General features: G+C 49.6%; 5 protein-coding genes across 5 annotated transcripts; 1 reads left to right on the forward strand and 4 right to left on the reverse strand.

Moving 5' to 3' along the window:
• Window positions 1–633: 633 nt before the first annotated feature.
• Window positions 634–2,196, reverse strand: BDV37DRAFT_191171 (actin-related protein ArpA). Its single transcript, XM_032079675.1, has 3 exons — window positions 1,253–2,196; window positions 887–1,201; window positions 634–814 (listed from the first exon to the last, which is right to left on the reverse strand). Exons 1-3 carry the CDS (start codon window positions 2,018–2,020, stop codon window positions 752–754), a joined length of 1,146 nt encoding a protein of 381 aa, XP_031945534.1. The 5' UTR covers window positions 2,021–2,196; the 3' UTR covers window positions 634–751.
• A 195-nt stretch (window positions 2,197–2,391) lies between these two features.
• Window positions 2,392–3,495, reverse strand: alg13 (N-acetylglucosaminyldiphosphodolichol N-acetylglucosaminyltransferase catalytic subunit ALG13). The gene is made up of 3 exons (XM_032080911.1): window positions 3,051–3,495; window positions 2,855–2,993; window positions 2,392–2,803 (listed from the first exon to the last, which is right to left on the reverse strand). The coding sequence occupies exons 1-3, from the start codon at window positions 3,385–3,387 to the stop codon at window positions 2,665–2,667; spliced, it is 615 nt and encodes a 204-aa protein (XP_031945535.1). The 5' UTR covers window positions 3,388–3,495; the 3' UTR covers window positions 2,392–2,664.
• Window positions 3,496–3,530: 35 nt separating this feature from the next.
• Window positions 3,531–5,000, forward strand: BDV37DRAFT_239082 (mitochondrial 37S ribosomal protein mS35). Its single transcript, XM_032080912.1, has 2 exons — window positions 3,531–4,218; window positions 4,269–5,000. Exons 1-2 carry the CDS (start codon window positions 3,660–3,662, stop codon window positions 4,865–4,867), a joined length of 1,158 nt encoding a protein of 385 aa, XP_031945536.1. The 5' UTR covers window positions 3,531–3,659; the 3' UTR covers window positions 4,868–5,000.
• Window positions 5,001–5,597: 597 nt separating this feature from the next.
• BDV37DRAFT_191182 (uncharacterized protein) lies at window positions 5,598–8,121 on the reverse strand. Its single transcript, XM_032079676.1, has 3 exons — window positions 7,017–8,121; window positions 6,866–6,941; window positions 5,598–6,803 (listed from the first exon to the last, which is right to left on the reverse strand). The coding sequence occupies exons 1-3, from the start codon at window positions 7,443–7,445 to the stop codon at window positions 5,740–5,742; spliced, it is 1,569 nt and encodes a 522-aa protein (XP_031945537.1). The 5' UTR covers window positions 7,446–8,121; the 3' UTR covers window positions 5,598–5,739.
• Window positions 8,122–8,823: 702 nt separating this feature from the next.
• BDV37DRAFT_191190 (putative chromatin remodeling complex subunit (Chd3)) lies at window positions 8,824–13,653 on the reverse strand. The gene is made up of 2 exons (XM_032079677.1): window positions 13,184–13,653; window positions 8,824–13,117 (listed from the first exon to the last, which is right to left on the reverse strand). The coding sequence occupies exons 1-2, from the start codon at window positions 13,451–13,453 to the stop codon at window positions 9,035–9,037; spliced, it is 4,353 nt and encodes a 1,450-aa protein (XP_031945538.1). The 5' UTR covers window positions 13,454–13,653; the 3' UTR covers window positions 8,824–9,034.
• Between the last annotated feature and the right edge of the window lie 70 nt (window positions 13,654–13,723).

The following is a 13,723-nucleotide window of genomic DNA, read 5'->3' on the forward strand; positions in this document are numbered from 1 at the left end:
GTAGAATGCGGTCCGGGCAATTGGAGTCTAGTGCTATGTGGTGTGTTCAGGGGTAGGGGTGAAGTAGGGTGGGGTTTTCATTTGTTCTGTTGCTTCGTTAACTGGGTGATTATCGTCTATGGTTGATACTAGTAGTCTATTGCGAAGGTGGATATGCTCTTCTGTGGAGAGTTGAAGTTCTGTATTAGTTCCTCTTAGACGAACTATCAGTGAGTCACCAAACCTAGACGTATCAATAGATTATGTACTAATGCGAGCAAGAGTGCAATTCATAAAGCTTCATTTATCTATTCCAATATTTACACAGCTTATTTCAGTTCAAACCCCCTGCATGAAAGGGGTCAGGCATAACAATTAGAGAAGGCGCAAGAGAAGAGAAACACAGGAGTCGATTCATCCGTGGTCATGATAGCCGGTGAGAAACGTGATGGATGATCGAGCATGTCCGCTAGGACCTGTGGTGTGTGAGTGTTGATGGGGGAGGAAGTAGAGATGATACGAGGATATGGCAGCATATCTGCTATGAGTGTATCATATCGTAGGCGTGCTAAGGTGAGAAAAAAGAGGGGTATCAAAAGCTGCTGCTCATCTGCGGACAACAGCAGCTGACGGGTCTATCGAGGGTTCGTGACTTTCTCAATAATATCACTTAATGTATGTTTGGCTTTGGTCTGTCACTGTGCGCTGTTCGCGAACGGTGGATGACTAGCGTCACTTATGCTGTCTTGCCTTCAAGCGGTTCAAGGCAGCATTAGGCGAATTTCCGGTGGATGATCTCCGGATCTTCGTGCCATTCATCGGCGCTGACCCACATCTAGAGATTCTTGTGTTAGTATGGGAGAAGGGTGATTGGAACTTATATGACTGGAAGTGACGGCGGTCATACCTTGCGGAACGTGCTCAAACCAGCCAGGATTCCACCACCGATCCAGGTCGTGTATTTCCGCTCGGCCGGCGCAGAAATACGGATCTTCATGTCTTCCACAGCCAATCGCTTGATCTCGCGCATCAGCCGGTCCGGGAAGTTCTTGCATAGTGTCGAGCCTCCCGACAGGACAATGTTGAGGTATAGATCTTTGCGCAGGTCCAGGTCTGTGCGGGTAATCGCATCCTGGACGATCTGATGAACACCAGGGTACTCCAGGCCGATGAGTTCGGGGTCGAAAAGGATCTCAGGAGCACGGTAGCGTTCTTGACCAATCTAACACGGACGTTAAAACCACCCGAAGCAATCGTAGACGTAGCGACAAACCTTGATCTTATGCCCATCAGGCAGCCTGTAATCCACGGCCTTAGTCTCCGATTTATGATAACTGTTCATCCACTCCTTCTCTTCACGCTTCGGGTCCAGCGACACATAGCACACCTCCTCCTTGATCTTCCGGACCACCTCCTTCTCAGCACTCGTATACAGCACATGTCCATTCTTCCGGAGCAACAACTGCAGCTGCTCCGTAACATCTCGCCCCGCGACATCGATCCGCCGTATACTGTTCGGGATCGCAAAACCCTCATACACCGGCACCGCATGGGAGACACCATCCCCTGAATCCAAGACCACACCGGTCGTGCGGCCGGACGCGTACAGCGACAGCACAGCCTGAATAGACGTATAAAGAGCCGGGACATTGAACGTCTCGAACATGATCTGGGCCGCCGTGTCGCGGTTCTTGCGAGGATTGAGCGGTGGCTCAGTCAGGAGGACCGGGTGCTCTTCAGGCAGCGTTTTCAACTCGTTCTCGTAGACGTAATGCCAGATTTTCTCCATATCGTCCCAGTCCGTGACAATGCCGTGTTCCAGCGGGTACCGAATCTTCAACAGGCCGCGCAGCTCCTGTGCTCTCGATCCGATGAAGACATCTCCTTCTAGACCGCCGGCCATCACCCGTGGGTGTTTTGGCCGACCGACGAAAGACGGGAAGAAACATGAGGGGACTTCCTCTCCTGCGAAACCGGCGCGAATTGTGCCGCTGCCATTGTCGATGACAATGGGGGCGTTATGGAGGGTGGCCTCGGCCATTGCGAGAGCGAAGGGTGTGGCTCGGGGGGTAAGTTGCGGGTGGTTAAAGGGACGATGTTTGGGTAAAGCGCGATTGTTGTGAGAGGGCCCCACGGCCGGGGAGGTTGTGCCACGTAGGTCCTAGAGTGGAGGGGCTGTTTCCGACAACCTGTAATTAATCGGAGCCTTTGGTGTCGAGAAACTCGGGAGAAATTGAGGGAGAAAGGTGTGCACAAAGGGAAGGTGTTCCTGGCCGCAACTTTCGCGTACATCTGATGTTTCCCGTGCCGTCAACAACCAGAGGAGCTTGGGCCACATCGGACTACAACTATATCGGTCAATCGCTACCACAAAAATCTATGGATAATTCGTTCAATTTCTTGTTCTCGATACTAAGGTGATCTTTTCGATTGATTCTATGCTTGTGGAAAATATACAGCTGACATCTGCGTAGCATATAAGACTTGTAGAGCAACATGCCTGCAGCTAACTGGCCTGCAAGTTCGGGGCAACACAAACGAAAAGCCCGAATTTTTAAGTCTGCTCGAGCCGATCGTATACTTCGTTTGAGGGCCCATAGGTACGACTATACAAGCTTCAACAACACCAGTAGGAGTAGGTTCGGACACAATGCCCTCACGCAGAGGTACCCCGGCGAGGGAAATTTAATCCAAGAAGCCCAATTCATCCGACATCACTTGATCCAGCGTGCGATGACGTTTCTGATTTGCTCCATTGACAGGCGGCCACGCCAGCATGCGAGCCCGTAGTGTCTCTGCGCGCCCTACAGCAGCAGACACCTCCCTGGAAAAAGAGATTAGCGCAATCAACGGGGGAATTCACAGGGTACCATACTGATGTCCGCTAGCAATGACATAACCTTGCTTCTGCAACTCACGGGCCAGTTCCACCTGGTGGTTGTCCTTCAAGGTTGTATTTGGAACAACCACAAGTGGCACTCCTAAACGTAGTGCGCCCAGGATACTGCCCGATCCTTAGATTGAGATCAGTTTCTCACAATCTTATCTGTGGACGAGACCGCAATAATTACCTGCATGACTGATAATCAACCCCCCACTTCGACCTTCATCAAGTCTCGGTTGAGCAAGCCTCATCTCCCCGTCTAGACCTGCATGATTGAAATCGAACCCGTCTATCTCAATACCGTGCCGACTTGGGCTCCCAGGGGGATATTTGCTGAGAAGCTCTTCAAAGAGAGCTTGGCTGTCCTTCCCGTATTGGACTAGGAGATGCGTATAATTGGCTTCATGCAAGGCAGCCAGAAATCTATCGTCCACTATGGCCTGCAGAAGTAAATGAAACGAAGCCGTGGCTCCCACCGTGACGAAGCATAGCTTCATAGGGCGGGCCTGGTCTTGTGATGCCATGACTGGTGCCTTTAGGTTTCAAGAACCTATCTCTGGCAAGAACAATTGCACAACACCCTGCCTGGGCCGGAGAAGCATATTAATCTTTCTCGATTGGGCCAGTTCAACGCTGGGCCGAGTATCGCATCTGTGCAACTGTATTGATGATGCTTGTAAGGCGGTGGATGGCCATCCCACCCGATTGGGCTTAGTGTCTCCGTGCGAACTTCCATCCGAAGAAAAACATCGCCGAGTCCTGTTCAAGAGCACCCCAGCCCAACGCCCCCTTCGCAATGGCCTCAGCAGCAAGATACCTGGGCCGGTCGGCCTTGTCCCTGGCCCGGAGAGGCCCAATTGCGATCCCGTACCGCTCATTCTCCGCCACCACGCCCAGTTTCGTGTCAGAAGACCCGCCAGTGCCGCCAGCTCCCCGAGAACCCCGTCCGGAGGATCTGCCTGCTATGGCGGAGTACTCCCCCGATCTACTGTCCAAGGAGGAGCGATCAATGTATGACATGCTGGCGCCCGAAGAACGGGAGCAGTTCGACGCCGAGAACCGCCGGATGGTGGAGGAGTTCAATGACCCGCAGAAGCGAGCGGCCGCGTTTGCGGAGCTCGAGAAGAGCGTGAACCAGATAGATAAGGAATACCCCATGCGGTTCGACGACATGCGGGAGAAGCGACTTGGACTCTGGGGTGATGAGGAAGACGATGAATTCGCTCTCGTTGAGGACGCTGACGAAGAGTTCAACGACGACGATATCACGTCGATGGCTCACGCGGAACTCGAAGTACACCGCGAGATCAGAGAATACGCTAGAATTGCTGCGTGGGATATGCCATTGCTGAGCAGTAAGTGCCTTGTCCGAGTCTGTTCCCCATCTCTGCTAATCCCTCGGTAGATCTTGCCAAGCCGTTCATCCTCCCTCCCCAATCTCACATTCTCCGCTTCCGCTACACCACATACATGGGCGAGTCGCACCCCGCCGAGAACAAGGTCGTCGTCGAGCTGAGCACCCAGGATTTAACCCCCAAGCATCTCTCCGAGGCACAGCGCCAGACGTTCCTGAAACTCGCTGGGCCGCGGTACAACCCCGACACCGACATTGTCCGGATGTCCTGCGAGAAGTTTACCACTCGTGCTCAGAACAAGCGTTATCTAGTCGATATTGTAAACTCATTGATTAAGGAGGCGAAGGAAGGAGATGCATTTGCCGACGTTCCCCTTGACCTCCGCCACCACAAGCCGAGGACCAAGCTCCAATTCCCAGACTCCTGGAAGTTGACCCCGGAGCGCAAGAAACAGATCGAAGCTCGCCGCGCTGAGAGACAACGCCTGGAGAAGGAAGGCGCGGGCATCGTGGATGGTAAGACGGTAATCGCCGAGGCGGCTCTGGTCTTGCCAGCATTGAACCCTGCCTTGAAGGCCAGGGCAACTGAAGAGCGAGAGAAGGTTGCTGTTCGGGTTACTGGTAAAGCACAGAAGAAGAGACTACGCTGAATATGAGCAACGTACGAATGCGAGGTGTACAATTTATCTGTCTGTTGGTCTGGGTGCTTTTTCAACCTTAAAATATCAGGAGCGGCGCAATCGCAATGTCATATTAGGCTTACTTATACAATGTATTATACTCATTTATCTTCATACATACACCTTATTACCCCTTTCAGTCTTAGTCTCAGATGGTCTTGACACTATCACTGGGCAAGCCTTCCTATGTAAATGTAGAGGAACATTCATATAAATCCATTTCCATTCCTGTACATATCCCTAGGGTCCTATTTTTTTCCCTTTTGTTTGTTTTCTGGATCAATGTGCGCATGTTATAGTCCCAACCCCCCTATAATACACCGAAACACGAGCCTATTATAATAGGAAAGGAAAGCACAAGAAAACAAAAGAAACTATCCCCAGCTACTTCACAGAAATGGATATCTCGAAGGATTGCAAAAGGTTCACATTGCGCAATTGTTGTATCCTAATCGTCATGTCGTGCTATACCCCTCGAGGATATACAACGACGAATCCATCCAACAAACGCGAAAGAAGACATACGAAAAGAAGAAATGGTCGAATTCGGTGTAAATGAAGGTATCCTAGCAAGGTTCGGTACTGCAAACTATCCACCCGTTCATAAATGACATCCTGTCCGGCAGAAAGGTATATTTAGTTGAACTAGATGTTAGTTGATTTATCATATGGCCAAGCTTCCCAAATACTTCGTATCCACATGGTCGAAGTCATAAAATAGAGGGAAAAGGGGACAAAGGAAGCTCCAGCACGAGTTTCAGTTGATGATCGTACATGGAGGATGGAGGACAAGGTAGATCTTTTCGCTGTGGTATTTACTGCAAATGCCCCAATACATCGGCTTAGAATTCATACTTGATTGGGGATCCGGTGGATCTGTTGCGGTGGACTTGCTTGGTGCCGATGGGTGCCTGCATCGTTCCGGAATCTTTCCCCTTGAACTGACTGCGATGAGCTCGAGGGCTGGATCCAGAGGAGAACGAGGCTCCAGAATGGGTCGATGGAGAGGCACCCCGAGTCGGAGGCTCTGAGGACGCGGCGCCCATATGAGTAGGGTCAGGGATAGGGCTCGTCAACAGAGTGGTGGGCGTATCCTTAGAGATGGCCGATACCGCACCGGGAGAGGCAGTCGCATGACTATGATAGGTAACGAAGGAATCAGCCTCGCCCCTTTCCATGCTCATATCGGGCATCATCATTTGGGACCGGGGTTGATAGAGACGGCGTGACTTTTGGCTTTTTTTGGAGCGAGGTTGGGTCGGGGTGCCTTCAAAGGAAGCTGATAGGTAGTCGGCACTTGTACCTATGGGAGCTGGCATAAGCGAGTGAAGGTTACGGACAAATTCCTCGTGCTGAGCCCTATCAGCGTTCTCAATGGCGGCTTGATCGGTAGGACTTGGGTAAGGCAGGCCACTCATACCTCCCCCCATATGATTCAGGGCCGGATATTCTGGAAGGGGATCAAAAGAAAGGAGGTCTATCCTTCTAGACACTGAATTAACCGGGACTGGGATATGCTTGTGCGCATGCTTAGGGTTGGTCGAGGCCTTTGGTGAGCTCGCGGCAGGACAGGCGTGGCGAGATGGTCCAGAAGCCCCCGTAGCATGTTGCTGAGTAGAAATATAATGAGCAGCCTTCTGCTTAGAAGCCTTTTCGATATCCGAGGAATCGATCGCGCCGTTGATCTCCAAACGTGAAGGGTACTGAATCGACTTCATAGCGCCACGCTCCACAGGATCATCCTTCCAGTGTTGACCATGACTGGCGTGAGAACGTGGGTGGCCATGTCCATTGGGCAGGAGGCTGGGAATGCCGTATTTTTCGCGGTACCAACGAGGAATATCCCGAAGGCCAAGTTTTTCCAAGGTGGGGAGGTCATTTGGCATCTCGTGCTTATAGAGACAACCTGAAATGTATTAGCTGATTTATGTTTTTGTAAAACTGCGTCCCTTTCCATGTGCCCTTTACCTTGCTGCTGATAATCGCATTCACCATGACGGATCCAGTACGAACAAAACTCTTTCTTCGAGTTGTAATGAGCACTCTAATAGGACATTAGTTGGTGCTCTATCTTTACTGGTGCAGGTCCTCTTCGGGTTACATGTTGGGTAGCACTTACCTGCCTCGAACTTCCGCTACCTGTGCCACCGCTGCTGCTAGGAACCAACCAACCACTGGTCGGAGCGTTGGACATGAACCAGTTCTGGGAAATACCCTGCTGAAGGAGGGCATTCACGGCGAGGCGCTGGTTTGCCGGAACATTCTCATCAGAGACGAGTCTCATGAGGGAGGCCTGCAGGTCCAAGTCACGGGAACGAGGGCCAGAAGACGCGCGGGTCGACGCTGGCACCAGGCCATCGATGACGTAGGTTTGCGCTCTTGGACTCACAGTGCCTAAGCTGGTCATGCCCTGGGTCTCGTTGGCGGAGAGTGTACGAGGGACTCCACGAATCGATATATGGGAAGGAAGCTCATCAACAGCAATGAGGGGGGTGATAGTGCCATTTGGACGGGCACAAAAGAACTGGGGACGAAGCGGAGAGGACATGATGGCTCGCTTAGGCCTCTAATCACCCCAAGCCCCTGCTGTATCGCTGTTGTGGATGTTGGATATAAGAGAGCGATGAGATAAAGTGTGCGATGACGCGATGTTGGAGTATACCGTCACGAAAGGGAAGGAAGTGAGAAATGAGTTGAGACTAAATAGGTGAACAAGAAGAAACAGAATTTTTACAAGGAGTGGAGAAGAACAAAAACGAGAAAGAGGAAAAGATAGGGAGATTTGTGATTTAGTGAATCTCCAGATGATGTGGTGGTGCGCAAAAGATCTGTTGACATTCACTGGTTGACAGCGCGGACCCAAGGGATCTCCAGAGCCAAATACCATTAAAGAACAGTAGAGGGAAATAGGCATGAATCTAATGAGCTGCTATATATGAGCATAATAACAAATTTGAAGAGAGAAAGTAATGCAGAGACCTGAATGAAAATGAGAAAGAAAAACAATACAAGAATGCAATCTAAAGAGCCTCCGAGTATAACAAAGCAAGAACGCAGATAATGGTGAAAAAGAAATCCACACACAAAGTTTCAAAATGGCAAAGAACAAAAGAGGAAACGCCCTAAATGTATAAGAAAAGTGGACTAGAGCCCAATGCCGCCAGTGTTTGTCCGATAATGTTGGTCAGTACAACCATCTGCTCGGATGGCTGCAGCTACTGAGGCGCAACTTCTCATTGCTCGTTTCCCGCGTCTTGCAGGAATCACCCTACTGTTTAGTACTTCGGGGATGCTTACTCTCCTGCTCTGTCTTTTCTCCTTTTTTCCCTTCATTTCTGTCCCTTGAATTCGCCACTTCTCTGCTTCTTCCTTGTCTTTCAGGAAGCTTCCACCGGACAAATAACTTGTCTTGTCGAGCAGCTCTCGAACCGGTCACTGAAAGTCGCATCGATGGTAAGTATACATTCTGGAACTGGTGCTCATCCCCCATTCTTACTGTTTCATCCGTATTCCAAATACTGATCCCTATACAGATCGTGTCCCCGGAATCGGTGGTTCGTGGCATCGTGGAATACAACGAGCATATACATCCTTCAAACGACATACAACATGTGTCGGCGCCGATTCGACGAGGGCAAATGGAGGCAAACGAACTGCGTCGTCCTTTAATCTTGTGAGTAGGAGTGGTGTGGTTTTGGTCTACACACATAGTTGATATGTTGAAGACTCGGAGGTCAATCCATCCAATAATTGAGCATCTACGACATGTGACCACCGTCCCCAAAACTACCTAACGATTGGAATTGGCCCTTTCGGCCTTTAATCCGAGTAGTGAGTCGTTTCGTGCAACAGTTGTTCCCGAAGGTGTATGGGTTTACTATGTATTGTACATCTCTCGCCTTTCCCACATGGCGATGATTCTCTGTTCCCCAAGTGTAAAATGACTCTATGAGCGCCAGAATGAACCTGAAAAATCGCTAAGGCCAGAGAAAAGAAGAAAGCAAAATATAGACAAAAAGCTAAGCAAGATCGGCCAGAAAATGTGCGTCCCACGGATTTACGGACAAAAAGCTCATCCCTTCTCGCCATTCATCATTACGTCCGTACTCGAGGCATGAAGGCCTTACTTCCTGACTCTCAGAGCGTCATCCGAGTGAACATGGCATCCGCCCCCGACTGGGTTGCCGGTTTAGCAAGCCGTACATTCTCTGTCAAGTTGACCACTGACGGCTTTGCGGTAGTGGTGTTAACAGCGGCGGGAGTGGCACCACCAGGTGTACCCTGAGTTGCTGTGAGACTCCCCGTAGCCTTACTGGCCTGTTTTCTTTTACGCTGTGCAAGGTCACCACGAATACCAGTCAAATATTTCTTTGCTTGAAGGACAAGTTCAGGGTCCTCAGTGCTTTGCTTCAGAGCGTCCAGCATCTTGGCCACTTGTGTGTCTGATTGTAAATGAGGACAGGTGCGGGAGAACCCAAAATGCGCAAGACCGCAGAGGCCGCAATGCTCTACGCCGGCTAGTTTCAAGCGACAGGAGCCGACCGGGTGATTCTGATTGCAGGCGAAACACGTGGGCCGGGTCTCCGGGGGGCCGTCCATGCCTGCCGCGCTTATCGAGAGGTCGTGGTCGATTATGGGGTTGACTCGTTCGAATGCGCGTACTTTCGTTATCTTCGCCGGACGTTCTTCGGGATCGAGCTCGGGAGGAGAGTCAGACTCAGATTCCACGGCATCTTCCCCCTTGAACTCAGTATCGCTTTCAGCATCTCGTTTACCGGGCCTTTTAGCGGGGGATAGTTCCGTAGTAGCAGCATTTGAATAGTCAACGGTCACCCGCTTTCTCTTTCCACGCCCGAAATTTTCGGCTTTTCTGGCTTCTTCTGCTGCCGCCTCTTCTCGCTCCTTAAGGATCTTCTCCCAAATAGCACTATTCTCTGATGTAGGATCTTCTGTGTCTTGCAGTTCGCTTAAGTTCTGGTTGTCATTTGCCCAGACCCGAGCAAAGCTAAATTGGGATTCAGAGGCTTCCTCGTTGGGAGACGAGACCTGTTCAGCTTGACTGCGGTCAAGAAGCTTGTCGACAGACCCAGAATCGTACCGTATATCCCCTGAATCATCGTCTTCAAACAATGCTTGAGCTCCGTGTCGAAGTATAGACTCCAAGTCCTGCCCGTCGTCTTCTTCTGAGACCATTCGGTCAATCAGTACATGATCTAGCACCATCTTCTTCTTACCAATCTGCATGATCTTCTCTTCAGCGCTGCCCCGGGTCATCAATTGAAACACAAGCACCTTGTTCTTTTGTCCTATGCGATGAGCACGCGACAATGCTTGCATGTCCTGGTGAGGGTTGAAATCAGGGTCCATGATGATGACGGTATCTGCAGTGGCAAGATTGATACCTACACCTCCCGATCTGGTGGAGAGTAAAAATGCGAAGTACGGCGAATCTTCAGCATTGTACTGGTCAATCATTTTCTGCTTCTCCAAAGATGACATTCTTCCATCAAGGCGGCGATGCAAAAGCCCCAACCCATCAAGAAAATCTTCAACTATATCCAAATTGTCAAGAAATTGACTAAAGATCAGAACTCTATGACCGCGCTCTTTGAGCTTTGGTAGCATTAACTGCAAGAGCTGGAGCTTTCCAGCCGCCTCTACCAAGTGCTTGTGAGATGTAGCAGCATTGTTTGTCCGCTCCTCAATAGCTGTACTATAAATGAATGGATGGCACAAGCATTTTCGAAGCTGCATCAGGATATTGTTCAGGTTCTGACGTTCGGCTTGTTTGGAACCCTGGTTATCATTCTTTCGCTGGAAGATGGCCTTGATCAACTGTGGATTCTTCGCCAGAATGGACTTATACAGTTTCTTCTGGACCAGGGACATAGAAACTGGAACAATGATCTGGACAACTGGTGGAAGAAAAGTGAGCACCTGGGCTTTTGTCCGGCGTAGAAAAAACGGCCGGATCATGTTGTGTAGTTCAGGAATATTCTCTTTTGATAGTATTCCATACTCGTTTTCCAGTTTCTCTGCATTCTTCGTTGGGTCGCAGAACTGAAGAAGGTTGAACAACTCCCTGGTGTTGTTTTGCAGAGGGGTACCTGTCAATAGAAGTTTGAAAGGGAAACGAATCCGAGACAGTGACTCGTATAACTGGCTTTTGTCATTTTTCAAACGTTGGCCTTCATCGACGACCAAGCCAGCCCAAGGTATTTTGGCGAGGACTCTTCGAGAGGCATCATCAGCCATGGTTTCGTAGGAAGTCACAACTACATGACATCTTAGATCAGAGCTGCCCTCATTAAACATCTCATACTTCTGCGCTAGTTGACGCGAGAACGAGGATCCATAGTACGTGACCACCCGAATAGAAGGAACCCATGCTTTTATTTCCTTTCGCCAGTTTGGACACGTCGAGTTTGGGACCACAACAAGGAATGGCCAGCATTTGTGATACTGTATCAAAGTTGCAAATAGGCCGATCACTTGAATGGTCTTCCCTAGTCCCATCTCATCGGCAAGAATGGCGTTCTGTTGTTTGAACCACATGTAGTAAAGCCAATTCAAACCATCTTTTTGATAGTCCATCAGTTGTCCCCCGGTCATAGTTTCAGGTTGTGTGTCTTTCACTATACTTTTCTTGAAATTCTGCTTTCGGACCTGCTCCAGATGCTTTCTGAGAGAGTGTTGATTTGGCATATGAGTGTAGTCACGTTTCACCCAGTCCTCGTATGCAGTTTTGAAATCGGCCCACCTCTCAGCATTGTTACGGTCAGGTGGTGAGTCCCATACGGCATCCTCATATGTTAGACCCTTAAACTTTATGTAGGCTTTAGACACCCTATCGACTCGTGACTTGGCTGCTTCGATAGATTGATCCTCCGAATCGTCGTCATTGTAGTCATCTGCGTACTGGACATCGAAGATAATGTCAGCTCGAAGGAAGTCTTCCGGTATTGCCTCTTCGATTGTCATATCCGGGTTTGAATTTTTGTTTGATCTGAAAAAGGCCCGTCGCATGGCCGGGCTTACAACGCTCCATACCCAGCTGCCAGGTACCCAGGTGGTATGATAATAAGACATTGTTTTCCATTTTATTAGGTACTCTTTGTCGACCTCCTCCATAATATTTGCGCTGTACCCAGTAACGTATGTCTTAAGGTCTGTTGGCCTCCAGGCAACTATTGCACCGATCTCTCCAGGGGCCGAAGCACAGTCACCACAGCGCCCTGTTATTTTATGATCTGCAGAGATATGATCAAAATGAAACGCTCTATGACATTCAGTACAGCGAAAGAGTAAGTTGGCCGTATTATTCAAACGAGCCATATCCACATCGGTGATAGGATCTTTGCCACCATTCTCCTGCCGAAGCTGCTGCTCCTGCTTTGGTGTCAAGCGCTCCCGAAGTGGCTTAGACATATTCCCTTTCTTAGAACACTCACAGCAGCGGCCTTGGTGTGGGCAAACCTGGTCTTTCGTATGGGCAACACCTAGGCAGCGACGACACTGAAGAACAAACAGGTCATCCGAAACCTTACTTACAAGGTGTTCGCGTGTAGCTCGAGGACCTAGGCAAGATTGATGATAAGCGCTTGTACATCCCTGACAGAAGACAAGAGGGCCTTTCGCATGGTCATCTCCGCTGCGGTAGCAAACTGCACACGTTTCATTGTGAAGACTTCGGAACGGGTCACCAGATGGGATCTTGCGAAATGTTTCCTTCGCTCCGAAGAACTTCTGTGTCTTGGCGGCATCTTCAAACTCAGAAATGTCCTCTTCATACTTCTCCCTGAGGTTTTTCCGAAGTGTCTTCCGCTGCCGGGTTGAAAACCGCGAGCCTGTAGGTCCTGGGGCAAAGTTACTTTCCATGTCTGAGCCATTCGAGTGTGTCTTAGCTTGTTTGCGTCTCCTTAAGCGTTTCTGCTTGATAGTTGCCGTAGACGATATGATAACGTCGTCACTCGAAGGAGATCCAGAGCGGGATTCCTCATCCTCACTGCTCATGCGGCTAAAGAAATCCGTGAACTGAGTATTCCTAGCTCGAGTAGAGCGTCGCCTTGCCCCAGACTCAGATGAAGTATATCCTTCTTCATTGGACGAGGCCATGCTGGGCGGGGCCTGTAATGACCTTTCGTAGACTTGTTCTGTATTTTGGAAACTTGTGAGGGCTTCGGGTCCGTTGCTTAGGCTCTCAAGTCGTGAGGATGACATCTATATGAAAGCAGATACCAGTAAGATAGAGGCTAAGTAAAAGTTGTGTGAGAGAAACGTACTTACCGTTTCAGTTTCACCACTGCGCAATTTAACTAAATAGGAAGGTTCCATTGCAGTCTCTATTTCCTCACTTATGATACAACGGACATCAAAATGCCCGGGGAGGAAATCATATTCATCACTATTAGATATTGTCGGAATCTCTACCGCCACCTGTATTTTGGACGGTCCCGGCGAGCCCTCAGGTGTTTGGGTATGAGACTTGCTTTGAAATTGCGATAGGAGGTCTGCGACAAGATCCTCGTTCAACTGAGATGCGATTTCTCCATCCATATTGGATATTTTGCACCCTGTGGTACTCTCATACAAACTCACTATAGCAGGCACACTGATAAGGGACAGAGGAAGGGTACTTCGAGTTTTGAGGTAGCTAGCAATTGACACATGAATGACAGAACACCAATGAGAATGTTACAAAAAAAGAGCGGACTGTTGGATATTTTTCATTAGGGAGCAAAAGCGAAAGAATGAACCAATCGCCAGTAACACACCTGTTCAACGGAGGATCTATCAAATTTCCCAACTGCGTAATATTGCATCTAA

This window comes from Aspergillus pseudonomiae (genome assembly GCF_009193645.1).
Source record: "Aspergillus pseudonomiae strain CBS 119388 unplaced genomic scaffold BDV37scaffold_7, whole genome shotgun sequence".
NCBI classification, from domain to species: domain Eukaryota; kingdom Fungi; phylum Ascomycota; class Eurotiomycetes; order Eurotiales; family Aspergillaceae; genus Aspergillus; species Aspergillus pseudonomiae.